The sequence below is a fragment of the Aphidius gifuensis genome, linkage group LG2, assembly GCF_014905175.1.
Source record: "Aphidius gifuensis isolate YNYX2018 linkage group LG2, ASM1490517v1, whole genome shotgun sequence".
Lineage (NCBI taxonomy): Eukaryota > Metazoa > Arthropoda > Insecta > Hymenoptera > Braconidae > Aphidius > Aphidius gifuensis.
In genome coordinates this window covers 436,583-462,027 of record NC_057789.1, presented here as the reverse complement: position 1 = coordinate 462,027, position 25,445 = coordinate 436,583, and the positions used below count along the sequence as shown (strand labels likewise).

Genomic DNA, 25,445 nt, shown 5'->3' with positions numbered 1-25,445 from the left:
AAGTGCATGATTGAAGGACAATTGGCTTGAACTAGAGAGTTTCTTGCTTGACACATATTTAAAAAATAATAATAAAAAAAAGTGGAGAAGAGTATTTTCAAGGTGACAGAAGAAGCCCTCTCAATTTACCCAGAATAACGTAATTTTTAAAATGCCTGACTAAATGCCTCAAAATAAAATGAAAATCACTAAAATTAAAAAATCAAAAATTCGAAATTTAATAATCTATCAAATTAAAATTTAATATTAATTATTTTTCTATTAATTTTAAATGAAAAAAAAAATAAATTAATCATAAATTTTTTCATCTATTAAATAATTTAAAGAAAAAAGCTCATGAAATTTTTTTTTTTTTAATTATTTTTTATAGCATTAAAAAGTTTATAAAAATAGTTACTTTTTAAAAATTAATTTTTTTTAATAGTTAATTATTTTTATTTAACAGATAAATTAAAAAAAAAAAAAAGTTTGAAAATTTTAAAAGTATTAACATTATTATACAACAGTGTCTATTTTGATATAAAAAATAAAATAAAAAAAATATATTCTTTGATGTGCCACCTGGGTGATTACAAAAGACCATTTGTCGATTCTTTTAAACTTTTTTTAACTAGTAAAAAAAAATGTTATTACCAAGTATAATATTATATCCAGATAAAAAAAATTTATTTACAAACTTGCTGCTGTTTGTAATAAAAAGCAAAAAAAAAAAAAATTACCAATATGAGTTTTAATCAAATATTTATTATTCTAATTTATAAAAAAAAATAAAAAATTATTATCTTGTTATTTTATTTATTTTTTATATCAAGTTTTTTCGTTTTTCTTTTTCTAAAAAGGTTAATTGTTAGGTAAGTTTTCTTGTTAGAAATAAATGACGTTGAAAAGTTTGCCCGGGAGCTTTTCATGATGAGAACAAGTTCAACTAACAGGAATTATAAAATATTGAAGATAAAACAAATAAAAAGTTGAAAAAAATTCATACATATAAAAAGTAAAAGAAAAAAAACATGAAGAAACTTATTAGGAATAAAAAAATATATATAGTTTTTATTTTTTTTTACATCAAGGATCTTTTATAATTTCTAAATCAAATAGGTTTGAGCTTTATTTAAAATAAGCCCAAATAAAATTGAATAAATTATTAAATATTCATTAAATTTAAAATTGTCAAATCATTTATTTCTAACAGCAAGTGTTGTCACCAAATTTTTAGCATGACAAGAAAATTATAAAAAAGCTCATTGATTAATTAAAATAGAAATTGAAATTACTACAAAAAAAAAAAAGCTGACTTTGAAATTTAACAACTTGAACATCATTTACTCTGTCATTATCTTTTTTTTCAATTTTCAAAGTTTAAGGTCAAACTTACTTTTACAAGTACCTATAAAAAAAGTCTGACAATAATTTTGAACTCTTCAAAGCCAAAAAATCTACTCTTCAAAGAAAAAAAATAAAAATAAATTTGTATTAAAATTAAAAAGTGATTAAAATCAGTATCTATATTTAAAAAACTTTCAGAGTTTGTATTTAAGTGTATCAGTAAATCAGGTGAATATGATTTTCAGATGACACATTGGTAAAAAGGTGACACATGAGAAAGAAAATACTCGACATGCTCCACTTTCATTTGAAATGATATATGTAATATTAAACAAAAGTATATATGTAAATATATCCATGTGTGTGTGTGGATCAACAAGGGGTAAATCTGTATTTGTCGTTAAGTTCGTACTAGTTTTTTTTTTATTTTATTTTCATTTTATTTTTTCATCTTGTTTTATCCAATATGTACAAAAGCTTACATTATCTATTTTTACATACGTATGTGTGTATTTTTGTGTTTGTATGAGAGAGCTTTAGTATAGTAAAAGTTTATGTATAAATCTCTTTTATAACAGTATGTCTATTTAACTTGATCTCAACAACACATGTGAAATACTGCACCCGTATGTATTCGTCACCTTGTCGACCTCCCAACAGTCATTATCATTTTAATTTATTTATTTTTTATTTTAAATTAATTTATGAAAGTTTATTATTCAACTACTATTATTTATAAATTAATAATTTGAATGGGTTTTTTAATTTTTACGTGATAAGGGAAATGTGTCTGAAAATATCAAAGGCATTATTTATTGTAGATATTTTTATTTGAATATTTAAAAAGATGAATTTTTATTATTTAAATAGATATATTTAATATTATTTATTTTTTTGATAAAATGTATGAAAAAATGAAATTACAAATTTTTTGTAGAAAAAAAAAAACTAAAATTGATTTGAATTTAAATTTCTTGATATTTAAAAGTTATTGCTAATGGATTTTGGTAAAATGAGAATCATGAATTGAATTTAAATATTTGTATATATTGTATTATTATTATTTTTAGCTGGGGACAAAGTTTCATTGTATACACAAATTTACTCGAAAACTGAGTAATTCAATATTGAGAGCTTTAATTTAATACTGCTTATATAATATTATTTATGAAAGAAAAACTTTTATTTATATAAACGTATTGATAGTTTAATTTATGCAAAATAAATTATTGTTAATTGTAATTATTAATAATAATTATTGTTTAATTTATTAAATTAATTTGGAAAATATTTTATAAGAAAAATTTTATAAACAAAGTTACATTTTAAAATTTAATTATTTAGTGTTTTAGTTGGTTGATTAAAATATTTATATTCTGTTGCTATTATAACATTAAATGATAATAAATTTACAACATTTATCTTGGGCAATTTAAAAGTTTGTGTGAACAATTTAAGATAAAAAAATAAAAATGCTATATTATTCAGTTTACAAGCTTTTTATTAACTTGCTGAATCTAAAGTACTTTTTTTAATAAAATAAAGAATTTTATTTGCCAACTCAGCAGGACATTTAACAATGACCCTAAGAATCACAGGGTCAATTTTTTTTTATTTTTATTTGACGGTGAATTTTTTCTTTACATTTTTTCATTCAGAATTACAGTTAATTTAAAATTAAAAAAAAAATTATATATTCAATCACGAAGCACTCTTTTCATTTGTAAATTTAAGAGCGAAAATTGCAGTTGAATAAAAAATTTATCAAGTAGAATTGCAGAAATATTGGAAAAAAAAAATTCAATTAAAGACGTCAAATATGAAATTTATTTTTTTTATTATGAAGGTAATATATATTTTATAAAATAAATATTGAACACTCTACTTTAAAAATGAACGAATTAAAATTGATAAAAAAATAAAATTATAAATTTCTTTCTATTTTTTTTTTTCATCTTCTGACAGTGTTATTTTAATTTTATTTTTTTCATTTTTAAAATTCAACTTGAAATAATTTTTATAAAGTGCATTCGTTATATTTTATATTCTTTGATATATTATTTTATTAAAAAAATTCAATGACGTACTTTAAAGCTGCTGTATTTATTTGTAATATTTTATTTTTATTATATTTTTTTGTTGAAGAAAATCAACGTATTTCTATTTACCTTAAAAAAAAATAAAATCATTTTTTATCTATTTTCATTTACAAAATCAAATTTAGTTTTTTAAATTCCATTTCTACGATTTATTTAAATATTATTTTTAAATCTTTAAATATTCCATTGTCAAAATTTAAAATCCTTCATTGCAATATTCAATTTTTATTATTTTTACATCCCGATGAAAAATTTTATGACGTCGTAAATTTATAAAATTCGTCTGACATATGTTAATAATATTATCATCATCATTTTGATAACAGTAAAAATAATATTACACTGTCATAAAACCAAATTTAAATTCTGAAAATAAAAAAAACAAATCCTATTTAACCAGCCACCGATGAATTTATTAACAAACCAAATAATACAATTATTATTATTAACAAAAATAAAAAGAAAACCAAACATTCGTATTGAGAATAATTCAAAAAGGATCATTAAATTTTAGAAAATATAAAAAACGTAATTAAAGCATCACAAGAAACGATCAATAAGTCATATTTCAAATTAATATATCGTTTCAACATTAATAACACCCAAGGAATAAATAATTTCAAAAAAAAATTATCAAAGTGACAATTATTAATAGAAAAGTAAGTGTAGAAAAAAAAAAATAATTAAAAAACAATTTAGTGAAGAAAATAGGCGAAAATTGTGTCCAACAATAATGATATTTTTGTTGGATAATAGAAAATATTCAAAAATAGAAAAGTGTATTATTGTGGGACATAAATATTTCATAGAAAATAGAAAAAGAAAAATGTTTATAAACATTTTTAAAAAAGTGAAATATAATTAAATATATATTTTAGTGTGGGTTTTTAAATTAATTTGTATATTTTTGTTTTTAAATTATAACCGATACCTTGGCACTTCATGCCCTGGTGGATGACACCATATAGAAGGCTACCACAATGATCGCAGAATGTTGGACTGTTGTAGGTGTGTTGCTTGAATTGATGCTTCGTCCGTGTGTCCTGTGTCAGGTCATCAATACATCTTGCTTATCCAATAAATGGACTCTTTGTATGTGTTTTTTTTTTTTTTTTTTTCTCTTTTATTTTTCCGGGATGGGGATAATGATAGTAATGATAATGGTAGTAATTTTTTTACATTGGATTTTAGGAATATTAATATTATGATTATGTTTTTATAAACTATTTATTGAGCCTATTTTTTAATTATTATTTGTGATTTTTCAAGTTGATAAAAGCTATCAAATTTTGTTGAATAAAATTGATTTTTTTTGCTATTATAATTGTTTGAATTTGCCTGAGCTTTTAGTAGCTTGAAAAATTTATTCATACTAATTTTTTTTTCAATGAAATTTCTAGTATTTATTTTTATCTTGTAGTGAAAAAATATAATTATTAATTGATATTAAGTTAAACAATATTGATAATTAAATTTTCATATGAAATGTTAAATTGATTGATAATTAAATTAATTAATTGGCATTCAATTAGCTCATCGTAATGCAGTATAAAGAGAAAAATAAATAATAGAAATGTCGTTTTGATAACGACAAATAAATTTTTATTTTTGTATAATTTATTAATAATTTATTGGGGTAATAACTTACGTCGGAATCGGCACCTTTGTCTGCGCCAGGACAGGTGAAAGTGACGTATTCGTGACATCGTTTGTGAACGACAAAACTGCAAACTACATAAATTAAATTATTTAAATTTTATTCGTTTTTAATAATCTTCATGTAGTTTTTTTTTTTTTCATCAAATTTACCTTGGCACTGGTAGCCCTGTTTTCCAAAACCCCTGTAACATAAAAAAGAAAATACAAATTAAAATTTTTATGAATGAAAGAAAAACAATTTATCAATAGAAATTAAAATTTTTTTTTATAAATAATTAAAGCTGGATTATTTGTACTACTGAATATTTTAAAAAAATAATATTTTCTTTCATAAAATAATAAAGGAACCTTGTCTTAAAAAATAAATAAGAAAATAGAAAAAAATAAAAACACAAAAATCGAATTAAAATACAGAGATAAAAATTTTTTTAACAAAAAAATATACAAGTTTTTAGAAAAAAAAAAAAGGAGATAATTATTCAGAATGTTGAGAAGCCTAATTAATTTTTCCATTGACGTTGAATAATTTTTTTATAATAATATAATTAGAGTAAAAAAAAAAAAAGGATTATTCGGTTAACACCTGTTTATTTTTTAGATATATTTTTTTCTAAATAATTTAGCAAGTCACAATTAATTATTTTTATTTTTATTATCCAAGTTTGATTTAATTAGCCGTACATACATTTGTACTCAAGGGAAATTAATGAATGATAATCTTTTAAGTTGAAACTCAAGTATAAGTAACTTTTAATTTGAGAAAAATAAATAAAATTTTTTTTGTTCCTCAAATTAAAAACCAACAAGAACAATTTATATAAAAAGAAAAAAAAAAATAAAAAGTTTGCATATATTAAGAAAAAACTTTTTGATATAATCATAAAAAAGTTGACATTAATTGGACATTGTAAAAAACTTTTAATTATTATAATTTTCTTTATTTCAAATAATTTAAAAGAAAAGAAAAATTTTTTAAATTTATTTTTACGACTAGTACTTGAATAAAATAGTTATCATTAATTTATCAATAAAAAAATATGCTAAATAGTTTAAAATTTATCATTTTATAAAGTTTAATAATTATTTTAGCAAGTTAATAATAAATAAATAAATAAAATCGTCATCATATACGTAAATAATTAAATAAGCTTGAATAAATAAATCAATATTTCAAGGTTCAACCGGTTGGTTATGCTTCACTTGATACTCATCAAATCACTCATCCACTTTATTCTCATCTGTGTCTTTATCAAAACCACTACACACAACCAACACAACTATGCATTTTCAAGTATATTTTTTTTTTTTTCTAGCTATTTTTTAAATGAAAAAAAAAAACATTATTTTTTAGAAAAAATAATTAAACACAGGTCAGTGAATTTTTTAATTTTTAAAATATGTAATTATTATTGTTATGATGAAATATTTATAAAAAATTAAAAATACAAACATCAAGCTAAAAATAGAATATGAAAATTATAAATTTTTATGACAAAAAAGATTAGAAATTCATGCAACTCAGTAGTACAAGTCAAGCAATGTCAGACGTGAGCTTTTTTGTCGCGTAAAAATTTTTAAAATGATAAATTATTGAATTTTCATTTAATATTTATGGATCATATGGATCATTATGGATAAATTAATTATTATTTGTATTGACATTGAAATTTTACGAGTTTAAACATACATAAATATACATTGAGAGTTAAATCCCTGAAGAAGGGATCAACATGGCTTTCAAGAATTTACACAAAACCCAAGAGACAGCTTTACGATCCTTCCTGCGTTGTTTTTTTTTTATTAACCCAAATGTACATATACATTAATAATTTTTTTTATATACAGTATAACTGTAACACGAGCATAAATATAATTTTCATTTAAATCTCACATAAACCGGCCAACAATAAAAACCTTTTTATTTTTTTTTATTACTGACAAATTTAATTTTACAAAACAATAGAATATTATTGTAATAAATTTAATCAAATTCAATTGTTTAATAGCTTATTTAAAATAATATTTGAATATCAAATTATTGATCCAACAAAAATACAGTTACTGTAAGAGGTCAAGAGTTTTTCTCTTATTCAAAAAAAAAAAAAAATTAAAAAAAAATTTACCATTTGTTCATCTAAATAAAAAAAAGAGTAAAAATTTTTTTTTCAATAAAAAAAATTCATGTGTATTTTTAAAATGAAGGCAAAAAATATAGAGCAATTTTTTTTTTGGACGCTACTTGTAGATTATGAGACATTAAACATTTTATTCCAATGGAAAAAAAAAAAAAAAAATAGTGCTAGCAATTTTCAAAAAAGAAAAATTGTTTTCAAAAAAGAACTTGAGAAAGAATAAATAAAAAATTCGACATATTTTTTTTCGTTTATGTCTTTACAGGTTATTTTATATATATGTTTTTTTTTTATATATATTTTTGCTGGCCTAGATTAGGACGAGGTCACAGAGTGGTCGGAAAAGTAGAGGGATGGACTCGACACTCCCCCATCAAAGAAAAAAAAAATAAATAAATAAAAAATAGTGCAAAAAAAAGGTGGATGAACACTGCAACTGTTATATAAAATGAAAAAAAAAAAATACTAAAAAGGGTTTGTATTCAACCAAGCAAGAAAATATAATAACCATTTTTTTTTTTTTGATAAATAATTGGATCTAATTTGACATAAAAATTTAGATTTTTTTTTGTCTTTACGAATGAAAATGTACATGATATTTTAGTTTTTTTTATTTTTGTGAGTTTGTAAATTCGAGCTTTACATACGATTTGTCAATGTCAAGCTGCGCCCTATGTAAAAAAAAAAAAAAAACCTGGAAAAAACAGATTTCAGGGCTTTTTTTATTTGTTTATTTTTTTTTTTTTTTTATCTTCGTATATAAAAGTAGCGTCTTTTTTGTAATCTTAAGATAAGCTGAGTCAAGTTGACTCTCCACTTACCAAAGTACGTGGGAGTTATGCCAAAACTATATTTTTTTTTTGAGCTTTTAATGATAAATGGTATTGTAAATAAAAAATGAGATGAAAAAAAAATTATTTTTCTATATAAAATAGTAATAATAATAGTTACATATTATTTTATGCTGTAAAGTTTTTTAATAAACGTTTATTTAACGATAAAGTTTTATTTTTAATAAAAGCTATTATTTTTTATATTTTTAATTTTATAAAAAATGGTGTTTTCAAAGGAAAAGTAGATAAATAAAATTTTAGCAATAAAAAAAAGCTTGAAACTTTAAAGTAAGCAATATTAAAAATAAAAAAAAAAAATAAATTTCAATTAAAATAGTATAAATTAATAATCTCATTACGTAATTCTATAATTAAATATTTTTTTCATGTGAAATAATTTGATAAACAGGTAAAAATAAAAATTTAAAAAATAAAACTTTTTTTATTTTAAAACCTTGCAAGTTTCAAGTTCAAATATATCAAACTTTTAGAATATTTAATAAATTATTTATACTGTTGAGTTTGATTTTATGTAAATAAATATTGTTTAAATAAATTTTTTTATGAATAAATAATCTCGTTATTTATGATTTTGTGTAATAAAATTTGGGATAAGATTTTTAGTCATTTACATTCATCTCTTTGATCACTGATATACTTTATATTTTTTTTTTTGGCTCAAAATATTTGGGAGAATAATGTTCAGAAGCTCAACTGAATTAGAAGTAATGTAGCTTGAATAAAAAATAAATAAAATCCATGAATAATAGTTGTTTTTGTAATTCAACTTTAGTAAAAAAAATCGACGGTTATCTAAAATCAGTCAAAGGAAAAAAGCCATAAATTCAAACTCAAACACAATAGATAAAGATAAAAAAAATTTCCATTAAATTTAAGAAGATAATGAATTTATTTTCAATATAAATAAAACATTTTTTTTTATAAATATTATCATTATTATTATTTAATAAAGATGAAATATTTTATTTATCCAGTGAATTTTTCATGTAAAAGTTTCTTCAATTTATTTGTGTAAAAAGAATTTTTTTTTCTTGAAAATTTATATATTGTTTTATTGTACTTTTGATATCAGTGACAAACGATAAGTTGACACATAAAAAAAAATTCTCACATGTCAAATAAAACATGCAAAATCAATTTAATAAAAAATAAAAAAAAAAAAAAACAAATTTCCATTTTTTTATTACAAAAAATTGAGATAACTTTAAATTTTTTTTTCTCGATAATAATAATATCAATTTCAAATGGGATATATTTTTGAAATTCGATCATATTTTATCAATGGATTTTTATTTTTTATAACGACCCATATTTTAAATAAAAATACAAAAGAAAATATTTTTTTTTTTTTCGTAAAATATTCTCACAAAAATAACAAATTATCGATCGATAAATTTAATTAATAAACAGTTTAAAAAAATAATAATAATATATAATTTATCGATGCTTAAAAAAGACACTGAATCAATCAATTTAATAACCAGAAGATTTATTATACAGTTATAAATAATTCAAGTCAATTTATTTTGTTGTGTCGAAAGAAAAAAATAGATTGATCATTATTGCCTCGTATATTTTATTTTTATTATAAATACAAGTCACTCGTAATATGTGTGTGAACAACGACTCTGTAAAAAAATACATATATTTTGAATGAAAAAAAAATATAAAAGCTTTTTTTTTGTATCGAAAATATTATTCTCTCGATATTTTCATATATAAAATTCGAATTTATACAATAAATAATGAAAAAGGTATTCTTTGAAGCTATACAAATATTGAATTTAGATTAATTCATCTGAATACACGACAATTGACAAAAAATAAATAAAATAGACGCAATATCCACATTGATTTGTCTCCTACCAAAAAAAAATACAAGTGAAAAGAAAAACAAAATATATAAATTCGATTCAATTTCTTTTTTTCTTTTTTTTTTTTTTTCCTTGTTTCTACACACAAATGAAAAATAGAAAAAAAAAAAAAAAAACATTAATTATTTTTTCATTTTCTTTGTTCTTTATTTTAATAATAATAATAATATTTTTTTTTTTTGTTTTATTTGAATATTTTTTTTATTTTCTTTATAATATATTTCAATCAAAAAAAAAAAAGCTGAAAATAATATTATAAAATGATTTATTGTGTTCATTAAATATTAATTAAACATGAAGCTAATTAATTAGCAAACTTTGTAAATAATGATTGTAAAATTAGAGGAAAAATATGAAAATTAATTATTTGAAAATTAAATTGACTAATTGGTAGTTTAAACTAAGATTCTTGGCTCAAGTTATACACTTAAAATTTTAATTTATTATTATTTCAGTAAATTTGGATTAATCATATTTAAAATTTCACATTAACATAGTCAAATATTACAGCTTATGCTTGGCTGATAATGAGTCAAACACTTGTCATCATTTCAAAGCCAAAAATACTCAAAATAAAAGCATCATTTCAATATTCATAAACGTAGCAAATTTGTGAATCCAATTTTTGGGCAATCAATAAATCATTCTAATTTATATTATGGCAAAATTTAAAAAATAAAAAATAGCATTAAATATTATTCAACAGTGTTTGGTAAAAGTGGGTGTGTGCAAGTCAAAATCAATGAAAACTAGGCTAACTCAATTAGGCAAAACAAAGGCATTTGCAGTTTAGCTATAGACAATAGTTTATAAATACATTATATTATGAATGCGTATGTGTTTATAATAATAATAATCATAGAAACGTGTACACTATGGATACGCTAAGTGAATTCATTTAAATTAAATAGTATTTGTTTGTAAGAAAAATAAACGGAAATGTAATTTGAAAAAATATATTTTTCAAAATTGAATTGAATTGAATATTATTATTTTTTTTAAATAAACTTCAAATTCATTATTTGAAGCATAAAATTATGTATTTATTTCTCATAATTTTAATTATTAAAAATTACATAATCTTATTTGTTTATTTAAACAAAAAATATTCTTCAAATAGTTTTTTAAATTTACAAAATACAAACTTACTTATAAATTTATTAAACCAATTAGTAACACATGGAAAAAAAATTTAAAAAAACAGTAGTATAAATCAGTATATTGTCAGGCACAAGTAGCCAAAAATAATTTCTCCCCAAATTTAAAAAACAATACAAGGAATAAAAATAAAAAAAATAAAGTTTAATAATAATAACAATAATTGTGTCAAGAGAGTCTTAATACATATTGCTAAATATATAAATTTTTTTTTCTATTTATTTTATTTTGTACTTGTGAGTATTCATTTTACAATATTATTATTATCATTTATTTTTTATCCTTCAAGTTGAAAGTTATTTGTAAATAAAATAAAATGAAAAAAAAAAAAAGGTATTATTTTAAATTTTATAATACAGTAGATAGACTGCATAAATTAATTTAGTTATCGTGTGTGTTCATGTGTTGATAAAGTTACGTGTACAATAATAAAGCTTTCAAGTTCATATATACACTCTCTTGTCACTCGAGCTTATTTAACCCCTTTTACCCTACAATCATCACAACTATCATCAACACCTCGAGACTCTTATATTATATTCATAAATTATAATTAAATTACAACCATGATAATACGCGTGTGCAATTTTATTATCCAAACTTTAATATCAATACGTCTTGTAAATTATATCAGCTATATTTTTTGTACCATTAAATTTATTGTAAATTTTTTAGACAAATAAATTGCTTAAAAGCAGCATGACATTACGTAATGTGTGGAATAAATTTTCTATACTGTAGATGACGTTGTAAATATTGAGATAAAAAAAAAAACATCTATAGTTATTTAAAAATATACAATTTTATTTTTTTATTAATGTGTAATATGATAATACATATATAAACGCATTTGATAAATTATCATAATGAAATTGTATATTTGAAATGAAAAATAAATTTTGATGTAATTTAAATATGAATTTTTATATATAATAATATTTTTTATTTAAAAAATACAAGTTTTAGTAAATCATAAAGCTGAATGACTTTGTTGATTGAAAATTCAAAGATATTGAAAATTACGAAAAGGTTGTGTTGCTTCGCGATATTTCGCTCGAGTGCCGAAGAAAATTGTAGAAAATCCTTGGTCTAGACATTATTAAATTGTCATTTGACTCGGAAAAAAATATAAATAAAAATGATATTATCTTTGAATATAATAATAAATAATAAAATAACATTTCAATGTCAAAAAATAAAATAAATAAATGAAGAAAAAATAGACACACATGATATTGAATTTTTTATATATATTTATTTTTTTTTTATTTTTAAATTTCCCAAGTGTGTTTTCTTTACCATCAATAAATTCTGTCTGTCAAATGTAATGGAAACTGTATCACGAGTAGAAAAATAAATATAAAAAAAAAAAACATTAAATTCCATGTGAAATAGAAAATTGGATATAGATTAAATTTATTTTATAATATACAATTATTTATAAAATAGCTGAGTTTTTTTTTTTTAAATAAATAAATTATTTATTAATCTAACTGGAAATGAAATAAATTTATTTATTTATTTATTATTAAAAATAAATAAATAAATAAATTATATTATTTTTTTTAAATAAATAAATTATTTATTAATCTAGCTGGAAATGAAATAAATTTATTTATTTATTTATTATTAAAAATAAATAAATAAATAAATTATATTCAATAAATTCCAAAATCTCGAGTTCGATAAAATTACTGTTAAATATGTGCAATATAGTATTCAAATGTTATCGTTAAACAAAAATGTAATAAATATTTAAAAAATTAAAACATTGATGATCATTATGGATGTAATAGTATGTATAAATTATTCATTCGTATATTATCAAATTGAATTCATTCGTATGGCACTACAATTAATCGTATAAAAAGTCATGAGTCTATATGTTCAATCAATTTATAATAATATTCTAATATATATTATATACATATTATTAATAACTTATGAAATAATATATAATGTAATAATTCAATAAACTTAATAAATAAATAAATAAATAAATAAAATATAAAAAATCTTTTTAATGTTAATTTTATTATAATTTTTAATTAATAAAATCAAATTAAAAACTAGTGAATTATTTTGTTATTTGTTTCTATTTTAAAATTAATTATTTATTTGATTCAACAACTTGGTTTTGTCGGAAGAAATTAAGCAATATTTCAATGTTAATTGTGTAAATAATAAAATCAAATAAACAACATAATAAAACTAGATGAATTTACAAACAATGTTGTTATTTTTTTTCTATTTATTAATTTATATCTAATTGATTAATTAAATTATTTATTTACTAAAATTTCAGTCTATTAAAGTATTGTTTAATCAAAAGGGATGATGTTAATTAATAAATTTTTATTTCAAATAAATAAAAACACAAGTTGATTCATTGATTATCAAATAGAAAAAAAATAATATGTCAATGTTAATAATATAATTAACAAGATTGAATAAACAAAATGATAAAAATAAATTTATATTTTGATTTTATTTATTAATTGATATATTTTATTCAACTTGCTTATTTTAAAACTCTGTCTAAAAAGAACAAAATAAAAAAGTGTTAATAATTTAATAAATATAAAAATGAAATTATAAACAAATCAAATAAACAAAATAATAAAATGATAATATCAATTTAATAATCAGTGATCGTGTGAATGTCCAATTTTAACGCCAACAATTTATCACAATAAAAAATAAAAAAAAAGATGATTCAACTTATATATAATACAATATCCGAAACCTGATGGATAATGCTCGAAAATCACGCGACTAATTTTCTAATGTATACAGTAATTCTTGGCAATATTGAGCAACATATATACATGTCTCTTAAACACGAAAGAAACTAAAATAATAAATAGAAAAAAAAAAAAATACATATATAGCAAATTTATTCCAGGGGGAATCGAAACAAGTTGTTTTTTTTTTTTTTTTCTTATACTTTCTTGTTGTAACACAGTGTTCAATTTATCCCTAATAAATAAACAACTTGCAAACTTTTTTTTTTTTTTTTTTTATTACATCTACATTAAAGCTGTTATAAATTAAAATCACCATCTTATCTGCACGTGATATACATTTATCATTTTCTACATAAAATAAAAATAATTTTTTTTTTCATATTAAATTTTTTTATTCCTTGAAAATGCATTTAATACGTTAAAAAAAAATGATTAGATTTTTAAATTTTCACAAGTCTATAGATAGAAATATATGAAATTTAAAAAATTTCATTTCCAGAGGATTTTGAGATTTGAAAAATTTAAAATCATCTTATAATAATAATAAAGATATTCTAGGGAAAAAAAAATATTAAAATTACATTTTCATTTGAAAATTTAATATGAAAAAAAAAATAGTTTTCATGGGTTAATAATATTTAGTGACACGTGTGTGTGTGTGTGTATAATATCTCAGCCAAGGTTGCTTTTTTTTTTTTGCTTTTTTTCATGAAAGGTTCAAGATGATTTAGGATGTCAATCGATACAACATATCAAGTCATCATCTTGCGGCTTTATATTCCGAGGTCATTTTGAACTTTTTTTTTTATTTTTTATTATTTCAGTAGACTTTATCTTGACCCTCAATTTTATACCGGGTATGATACCTCACATCAAGTGATTTTCTCAAATTTATTCGCCTCGCTTTTATCATTCAGGGCCAAAAAAAAAAAAAATGAAAATTGCTTTTTATTTTGCAACGTTGCTGGCTTGACATCAAAATTCTGTAATAATATACTCGATGATTGAAACTGATTTTTATTAAATCCATGAAAATCAAAATAATCTTGTATTATGAAAAAAAAAAAATTGAAATATTTCAAGTTGATAATTATATTATAAAACATATGCTGATGAAAAAATTTATAATAATAATTTTATTTTTCATATGTTAAATTATATTGCAAAGTTGTGACAGTTTTTTGGCAAATTTACAAAGATAAATTCAACGGTGAGAATCATGAAAAAATATAAATTTTCATCAATGATAGATAATTTCTTTGATATTTTGGCAAAATGACAAAATTAAATTTTTTTTTGAATTTATTTATTCTATTTTTCATTCATCAGTTGGGTTATAAAATTCACCTGGTGTTCGTGTTTTATTCAATTAACCAATTAAAACAACAATTACGAAATAAAATTTTCTACTAATTTTAATTCCTTTTTGTTTTTAATATTTTTGAATTGAAAATAATTGTACTAAATTTTAAACAAGATTTTTCAATATTAAAGATTTTTTTTTCTTAATTAAATGTATTATTCTTAAATTAGTTTTTAATTTATTTATTTAACAATAAACGAAAAGCTGGAAAATTCTGAAAATTTGAGAATATATAGTACGAAACCCCCTTATTATCCGTATTACAAATTTTCAACCGAAACGTTTGTTGTCACTAAATCTGGCCATGAATAGCCCCTTGGAATTTATAAACACCCTGATAATATTATTTCAATAAATAATAAAATTTGGGTGTTGCCAGTGAAACAACAAATTTATATCAATTTTTGTTTTTTTAATATTTCATTTATTTATTATTTATTTTCACATAAGTGAATTACGAAATCAACTCATGATCCTGCACATTATTTTTACTTTCCCATTTTTCCCTCTATATAATTATTACAATTTTTTCTGATATTAGTTTTCATTATTATTGCTGTAAGCTGTGGTTGTTGTTGTTTATTTTTTCCCCACATTTATTTATGATTTATATATTTCTAATGTTTTTTTCAATATATAATATTTCATGTTTTCATCATTAACCGTATCATTTTTACACGCGACTATTAATATTTTATTTTCTAGTCTAAAAAAATTTCTCCACCCTTATGATAAAAATAAAAAATCAATCTTTTGAAATTTTATAAAAATAATTTATCATTATCGTTCTTGTTTGTTGTTTAATTTAAAAAATAAAAAAATAAAAAAACAGTAGTATAAATCAAAATATACTCGGCCATTTATTTTAATTTTATAAAATATAATAAAAATAATATAAAATTTGTTAATCTTGTAAAACGTTTTAGTGCGACTTGATACGGTGATTAACGGTTAGCTTAATAATCAAGACCCTCTTTGGCCTTCTTTGCACATCGTCATAATGATTGTCCTTGTTGCTGCTCTCTTCTCATCTATGTTGTCGCCTTAAATGATCGATAGTAAACGAATGAGTGAGTGAGCAAGTGAATTGTGCGACACGCCAACCGCAATCAATTGCATGTCTACCCTCTTACTCTTACCCCCTCTTTAACACGCTACCTTGCACCCTTATTTTATTTTTTTTTATTTTTCTATTTCTTATATACTTTTTCTTCATCATCATCATCTTCTAGGACTACCCTCTTTTTTGCCCAGTAATACCAGCACACGCATTATATAATTTTTCTGTTTTTAAAAATTTTTTTTTCTATTCAATTTTACTCTATTTTATTTTATGGTATATGCACTACTTAATACATGTCAGAAGTACGTTTTTTTTGTCTCGTGTGTAAATACAATAAATTATTAAACCATCACATATTTTTACGTTCAAATATTTTTCATTTGAATTATATTGTATGCACACGTATAGATTATGTTTACCAACAATTTTATATTATTATTTCAAAGCATTTTTTATATGAAAATATTGTTTTTTTTATTTATAAAATATTTAAAATTCCACAAATTTCAAATAACAATTCACATGTAAGCTTTTCAAAGAAAGCTTTATATTTTATATTTGTTTATTTATTTAAAAAATAAAAAACTTTTAGAAGGTTAAATTCGTAAATATTTTATACGATTTAATGATTGTTACTTAGAAAGTGGCAACTATTATATATGAAAAAAAAAAAATTATATATTTTTGAAGGTAAAATAAAAGTTATTAAACATCTCAATGAATTTTTTTTTTTTTTTTTTTGCTAGTTTAAAAATTAAGTAAAATAATTTATTTATGATAGTTGAATTGTAAATTTAAGCAAGGGTTAAAATCGATCTATTTTTAATGCACAATAATTGTTATATTATTAATCAAAAAAATTAATATTAAAATGATTTAATTATAAAAAGGGTGAATTTATATTTTTTTATTTTTTTAAATTAATATGATATTTATAAAAAAAAAAATATTATTAGTGTTATTTTGGGGTAATTTATATTCGGTTGAATTGATATAATAGAGAAGGGTTGTTTTTTTGTGGGTGAATAAAAAATTAACAAATAAAAAGCACAAAAAAACGAGAAATTTTTATTTGTTTTTTTTTTATTTTTCGTTTTTTTAGTTGTATAAATGCACTTGTTTATGAATAATTGTAAAAAAAAATTAAAGGACATTATGTTTTGATGGAAAACAATTGGAAATATATTTTAGTTGTAAAAAATGACACGGAAATTCTCGTCAGGGTGAGTCCATTTCGACAAGAGAGCATGTTGAAAATACCCTCGGGTTAAATTGAATAGACCTCGCCCCTATTTCTGCCTGTTGCAAATATTATTTTACAAATTTTTTTACTATGATAATAAGAAAACTTTATCATAAAATTATTCTAAATTATTATTATTATTACTTTTTACACCCTTATTATTTTTCTTTACCTCTACAAATATTATTTTAACAAAATATATTCTCTCCAAAAAAACATATTTTTCTTTTTTATTTTCCAAGATAATTTTCCGTCTATTTTTAATTAATTATTTTTTATAAATATACTATTAATCATGCTTCAAAGAAATAGCAATCTATGAAAATTAAATTTCTTGATAATATTAAGAATCTATTAATTGAAAAAATAATATTTAATTAAAATCTTGTTTTTTTTTTTTTTGTAAAATATATATTTTTATTTTTATACACTATTCACGTGTTTCATCATGTGTTTTAAAAATAGAATTTTTCAAACATGAAAGACTCAAAGTAACACACAGAGTTATTGATTATTATATTTTTTTTTTCTTTTTATTTCTTTTGTGGAAAACCGATGGGAAATATAAAGCTCATTTTTTTTTTATTAAAACTTTTTTTTTTTTTCTCTTTTACCCAATCAATTTGATAAATAATTGATAAATTTATTTTTAAATATTATTTATTTGATTACAGTGAAAATGAAAAGATGAAATTTTATTTTTAAATATTATTTTCATCTAAATTATTTATGTAATTCATTTTTTATGCTTCATTCGTTTTTTTTCGATTCATTTTTCTTTTTTCAAGTAAAAAAAATTGTATGGTGTATTTTTTTTAGTGTGCAACATTTGGATCCAAGTGTCGCTGGTATATATTTTTCAGGCTTGTGAGTTTTGTTCACTCTTAAAGCTCAAAGTCCACCCTCAACCCCCCAACAACTTCCCCTCAATTTTCATTGATTCTCTCTCGTGGCCTGGTGCGCTAGTCATGCAGCAGCAGCCTCACTTCCATCGTCCACATAATATTTATAATTCAACACAATGCAACATTAAATACATCCCTCCATCAAAAACATAAAAGGCATAAGTGCCAAAGAAACAAAAAAATATTTTAAAAAATGTAAAACCACTTGGGAAATTTCTTTTTGCCAAAAGTTTTTATTTATTTTTTTTTTTTCATTTTGACGTTATTTATATAATAATTAATTTACAATATTTTTGTAAATTATTGTTTATTAATATTTATTAATATCAGCTTTTCGTATAGTATTTATAAATATGTCTGAGAATTTTGCTGAGAAGTAGAACGTGTCTTTTGCCAAATAAAAATTTAACAAAAAAAAACGAAAATGAAACTTGTGCTTTTTTGAATTTTAATGCGACGATATGCTGCACTATTAATATTACTATTAAATATAAATTTATTTTCAACAAATTATATACTGTACGAAGATTAAATAATCCATGAAAAAAAAATTATATAAACTGGTATTTAATTGAAATGAGAAAAAATAAAAAAATGTCTTAAAATTGAAAGTAAGAAATCTGGTTTGTAATTTGTTTTTTTTGTTTTTTATATTCATTAGATTTTTTTATAAATATTTTCCTGCTTTGAATAAATTTGCAATTCATTTTTTTATTTAAAATACTGTTTTTTTATTATTTTTATTCTGTTTATGCAATTTAAAAATGACAAATACTTTGATGCAGCAACACGTAGATATTTATAAAAAAAAAATGTAACTAAAACAACGCTTGACATGTTTTATTATTAATCAGTCGAGTGAAAAATTTATCACGTTTCTATTTGACACCGGAAAATAGATATTATTCTGTTTTGATTATATTTTTTCCTTTTTTTTGTACATCTGTGTGAAGGCTTTAGTGTAAAATTGATAAATAAAAAAAGACAAATGTGTATCTAAATATGCGCTTGAATGATTTCCGGAAATTTATCAATTTTTTTTTTTTTTCAAATCATGTTATTGAATAATGTGACATTCGATAAAATCATTTTAAAAAATTATGTAAATTAATTGGCAGAATGTGTGAAAACAGCAAATTAGCTATTTAAAATATTTGCAAAATTTTTGTTTTTAAATTTAAAAAAAATGTATTTGTGTTTTGAAAATAACCTTATTAAAATTTAAAAATTATAAACAATTGATTTTATTAAATAAATCAAATAAAGAAAAATAATTCAATTGATATAATTTTGAATAATTATTCAATATTTAAAATTAAAAAAAAAAAAAAACAAATTACTTTCTCAATCAATTTAAATTAATTGTATATAACAAATTGATATTAATAACAAAAAAATTTCAATTTTAATTGATTTTTTAAATGTATCAAAAATAAAGTAAATGCCAATTTTAATTATCAAAAAAAAATCGTTTTTTTTTACATTTAAAAAATTGATTGTCATTGCATTTAAAAGCCACACTTTTAAACATTCAAAAAATTATAACAGTCAGTTTTTTAAATGCCAAGCAAAATGAAAAAAAAAAAATTAATTTAAAAAAATAAAAAAAAGATAAATAACAATGGGAATTTATCTGTCTTTATATAAACGATGGATCGTTAACACTAAATGAGAGACATGTGTTCTAGTTACAAACATAAATATATAATATATGTACAGTATCATAATCATGACTATAAAGTTAAATATTGCGGCCTTCCAAGGACATTGTGTCCAACTGATATGCACATACGCTGCAACACACAAATGCATATAGCCAACAATATCATCGCACATTTTTTATTTTATAAATTGTTTACATGTGCATTAAAATGTGACCAATATAATAATTTCAAATTGTGTCAATATATACCAACACAAATAAATTCCAACGGGATTGCCATACGTGTTTACATACTTGTGATTAAATTAATAATTCATATCTCGCATTTTGATTTAAACCTTGTTTATTTTTCATTTATACCATATATTTTTTTTTCTATTTCACGATCAAGGGTGTGCTTAAAAATATGAAAACAATAATAAATTATCATTATTACCGCTAAACATTTAATAAATATATTTAAACTATTTTTTTTTTTTATTTTTTATATTAAAAATAAATAAATCAAATTGATTAAACAAGTTTATATTGCTTGAGGCAATTTTATAATTGAATAAGATATATGGGGAAAATAAAAAAATAAAAAAAAATTCAATCAATCAAGGAGTAAAAAATAATAATAGTCAGACGTAATAAAAAAAAAATAAAAAAAAAAATTTTTTTCTTGAAAAATAAACACAAGAAGGATAAATAAATTGGATATTTAAACCTCACAAAAAGAAGAAAACTTTTTCAATTCATAGAAATTCAACAAATCCTATTTTGTAGATCGAAAAAAAAAAATGTGAAAAAAAAAAAAAAAAATTACCCAATTTATATATAAAAAAGATGCTTAGTGTATAGCAGTGTAGTTATATATATAAAATGTTAAACGAATGTTGATCCACATACTCTAAAAAATACTCAGCGATAAGATGAAGAGAAAGAGAGAGGGAGAAAATGATATTTATCAGAAAATTGGTGCAGGTGTGTGCAAGATATACAGCACTATTTGTGCACATAAAATAAAAATATATATAAATATATCCTGATGGTGTTTTATCTCTACGTCAATACATAAATAAATATAAAATAAATATAGACATGAATTAGATACATATATCTATGATTATCTGCACATGTGAACTGACGTGATATTCACCAAGGAATTTTATAATACATATATCCTTTTTATTTTTCTTTTTCATTTTTTTTTTCCTCACAAAGATACAGAGGTCTTGAAATATAAAAGGAACCAACGAGGCTTATAACTCGGATCGTTGCATTAAATAAAAAATAAATAAATAAATAAATTTTTGTTAACAATACATAAAGTATACAATGAAAAAAAAAGTAAATTTTATTATTTTTTTTAAATTATTTTTAAATATTATTTTCGTCATTTGACTTTTTTTAAATTTCATTTGTCTTTTTTGTTTGCAAGAAATATTTGAATTTTCCGGAAAAGCATATGACATTTTTCTTGATAAAATCCAGGTGAGTTTGACAACTTATCATGGTGCTGTCATCAAAATATAATACCGCAATTTATTTATAAATATTTTATAAATGCATTTGACTGTGTTTGAATTTTTGGAAGGAGGCAATCACAACAAAAACCACGTGGACATTCAACCGAGGGATTTTAAAAAATAATAAATAATCAATCGACTAAAATATTCTCTTTGTTAACAATTGTTGATTGTTTTATATAATTTTCCATTGTTTTAATGGTGGTGCTGTAAGGAGTTATATAACCACTGTGATGTATAAGTTGATTAACACCACAAGTATTTTTTTCTTTTTTTCCTTTTTGGCTTATCATATTACACAATCTCAATATTACATTTAAACTTTTTTTTTAAAACTTTTATATTTTTTTATTATTCAAATGCAAATAAAAATAACAAGGTTAATATTATTGATTAATATTGATTTTTTATTAGTTTGCAATTTAATATACTTAATGAAAAATTTTATAGTTATCAACGACAAATAAAATATACTGTATTTATTTTTTTTTTTACGAAAAAAAAATTTTTTTATTTTTTATTTATCTATGGAAAATGAGTGTTTTATTGTATTTTTTCTATTTTAAAATTTTTAAAATGATAAAAAAAATATTTCTATTGTACTTTATCAATAATCTTTATTTTTAAAATTTTATTTATCTATTTTTATCTATTTTTAAACGCCAAAAATAGTCGAGGTATTTAAAATTTTATTTATTGTTATTTTTGATAATTGATCAATGATAATTTGACATTTATTTCAATCGATTTAATAATCATAATAATAAATGAATGTGAGAAACAATCTGACAACAGAAATTTCTGAAATTACATTTCCGGCTCTGAATCATAATCATCATCAATAAACAATCTTTGGAATTTAAAGGCCATGTGCAATTTCAAGATATTTCAAAATTTAAAAATACAAAAAACGACAGATAAACTAACAAGTAATTACAATAAATTAACAATAAACATCCTTGTCATATTAATCATCACTAAATTATGTCATTTATAAAAATATTTTCATTAAACTATATTTAAACTTTTTTTAAATTTTTCATTAATTTTTTCATCTCGTTGTTTAGTTATAATCAAGATTTTTTTTTCTCTCTCTAGTTTTACTAATGATATTTTAATTAAGTATGATTCGTCAACAGCTAAATATAATATATTTCAAAAGACTATAAAAAAAAGCATTTTTAAATAAATAAAATTACAACTAAAAGTTAAAATTAGATAGAAAAAAAAATATGTTAAATACAGATAAAAACATCAATACAATTGAGAGAGAAAAAAAGTATAAATTGAATTGATTTAAAAAAAAAAAAAAAAAACCAATCCAATTTATGTCGTAGGGGCTTTTTTTCTCGTTACTTAAAGATCATATTACATTTTTCCGCAAACATGAAACCTAAATTTTTCCGTTCATTTGATCGCTACTAAATAAATAAAAAAAAAAAAACACTAAAGGGTTGAAATTAAATATCGTAATATAATTGTGAATCGAATAACGTCATTAAATAAAAGCAAAAAAAAATTAGTCAATAGCTAAATAACAATTCACGCATAAAGAATCAAAAAATAAATTTTCAAATTTAAAAATCAACAGTGTAAACAAATTAATTTTTTTTCATATAAAAATCAATAATTGTTGCATAAAATAATAATGAAAATTAAACTTACCAAATGAAATCTTTGCAATGACTACAAAATGTTGGCTGCTTGAAGAATCTTGGCATAAAACTATGATTTTTAATCATATAAACATTTTTTTTCTTTAATGCACCCTTACGTCCACGTAAACGTTTACCAAATGCTGTTGTATGATCAGCAGGACCCATTGAATCCTCACACGTGTTTTCATCATTAGCCATGATGATAAATTATTTACTCTCTTTTTTTCCTTTCAAAATTTAAATCTGTATGAATTTATAAGTAAATCAAACTTTGACGCAAAAAAAAAAAAATGTATCAATATCGTCAGAATATAACGATGATTTGATCTAATGATTAATCAAATTAAATATATTTTTTATTATGTGTAACGTGTGTACAATTGACCTCAAAAAAAAAAAAAATAATAATAAAGTAAGATAGAAGCGACCGACCGAGTGACGGACGCACAACTGGCTTTTGCTCCGCGAACAACTGTCGAGGTACAACACATTTACGATACACGGTTATAACGCACGCGATAGACAAGTTAAGAGAGTATACGACCTGTGTGTGATGACGTATTCCAGCCAACAAATAGTGGGGATCAAATACATATATACGTTATATTTACTTTTTTTTTGATATAAAAATAAAAGTTAACGATAGTAGAGGACAACGCGCAGCGCGCACAGTAGCCACATTTAGTTGGTAGTACAACGACGATGATGACGATGACGACGACGACGCAGCCTAGAACGACATCAGCATTTCTTTTTTCTACTCATCTGCACCAAAATTCTCCGTCATTTTCTTATCAAGCCTACTATCCTATTTTGTGCCTTGATAAACCTCCCACTACTTTACTATGACCCTCTACATCAATTCCCCTTCTTCGAGCTTTTTTTGAGCTTTTATCCCCCCACTCTGTGACACCTGGCTGTTATTGGGTGCGCACAAGTTTAGCTGACTTGTCCATCGTGCAATTTTTTTTTTTTTTTCGCACCGACAATTATTGTCATTGTGTACATATAGAATTTTTTTAGTTTTCTTTTTTTTTTTTATTGTGTTTTGAATCAGGCGAGGTATAGGTTTTAGAATTACTTGCGCAGAATTATTTTTATTTTTTTTTATAGACAGGATTACTGCTCAACATGCGCCGCGCAATTTAATATCGATATCTTTTCGAAGAGACACTTGACTTGTGCGCAGGTATGATTTACAAAAAGCATCAAAATATATTCAGCTGAATTGATGAAAAAAAGGGTAGAGGGTTTTAAAGATATATATAACGAAATTTAATCTTCAAAGATTTACTAAGGATACAACATCTTTTAAAAAATATATTTTTTTGTTTATTAACAACATGTAAAGTTTTGTCTTAATTTCTTTGAAAAGTTTTTAAAAAGCTTTCGCTTAAATTACTCGCAAAAGTTTGAAATTAAAATCGTATACAATTTTTGAAAAAAAAAAATTTTTTAATTGTATATTGCATAGGTTGATTGAACAATAGTCCAATCAAACCTGCAAAATCAATAGGAAAAAAAAAGGAAAATATAAAAACAAAAATTCTAGAGCAATTGAACATAAAAAAAAAAAAAAAAAGAAATTGAAATTACTTTTTAATTTCGTTAATACTCGAAATAGAAAAAATAAAAATTGTCGAATAATTATTTTTTAATTTAAATTATAAAATATTGAATAAGAAAAAATTGAAATGAAATTAAAAAATAAATAAAATAAAATAAAAAAATATAAATGTATTGATTACGAATTACATGGCTGACATGTTGATAATTATGAACACTCATCCGTGCTGAATTTAATTTCAAACATATCGTAGGCATGAAAAATGTCATTGACAATATTCTATATAATATTTAGCTTATTTTAAGAGAAGTAAATTTGTGCAAAGAGCAGAGAGATGACAAACACAAGGATGGTTGGCCAATGGAGGTAATAGCATCTCATCTGAATTGGGGGATGATGATGATATTGGTTAAAGTAGTTGATGACTGAACACACAAACAATATATCTCATAAGGGGGATGAGAGAAAATCAAAATGGTCTGATGTATATAAACACAAGTATCGGATTGTGTTTGTGGGCTGTGGCCTATAACCAGTCGACCGGAAAAACCGTAACCCTATAGCTGTAACCCGACTGTGGGTCAATAATACCCTCTAGGGCCTATATCAGAGCTATTTTTAAT

General features: G+C 21.5%; 1 protein-coding gene across 2 annotated transcripts in view; it reads right to left on the bottom strand.

Annotated features, from left to right (window-relative positions):
• Window positions 1–24,158, bottom strand: part of LOC122848075 (protein kinase C, brain isozyme) — a 33,153-nt gene extending 8,995 nt beyond the window's left edge. The window contains exons 1-4 of one of the 2 annotated variants that reach the window (XM_044145892.1): window positions 23,263–24,158; window positions 5,235–5,266; window positions 5,074–5,156; window positions 4,357–4,468 (exon numbers count right to left, since the gene is read on the bottom strand). In XM_044145892.1, the coding sequence (XP_044001827.1) occupies window positions 4,357–4,468; window positions 5,074–5,156; window positions 5,235–5,266; window positions 23,263–23,453 (418 nt within the window). In that variant the 5' untranslated portion in view covers window positions 23,454–24,158. The remainder of the gene's footprint in view (window positions 1–4,356; window positions 4,469–5,073; window positions 5,157–5,234; window positions 5,267–23,262) is intronic. The other variant, XM_044145891.1, reaches the window with a different exon arrangement.
• Window positions 24,159–25,445: the final 1,287 nt, after the last annotated feature.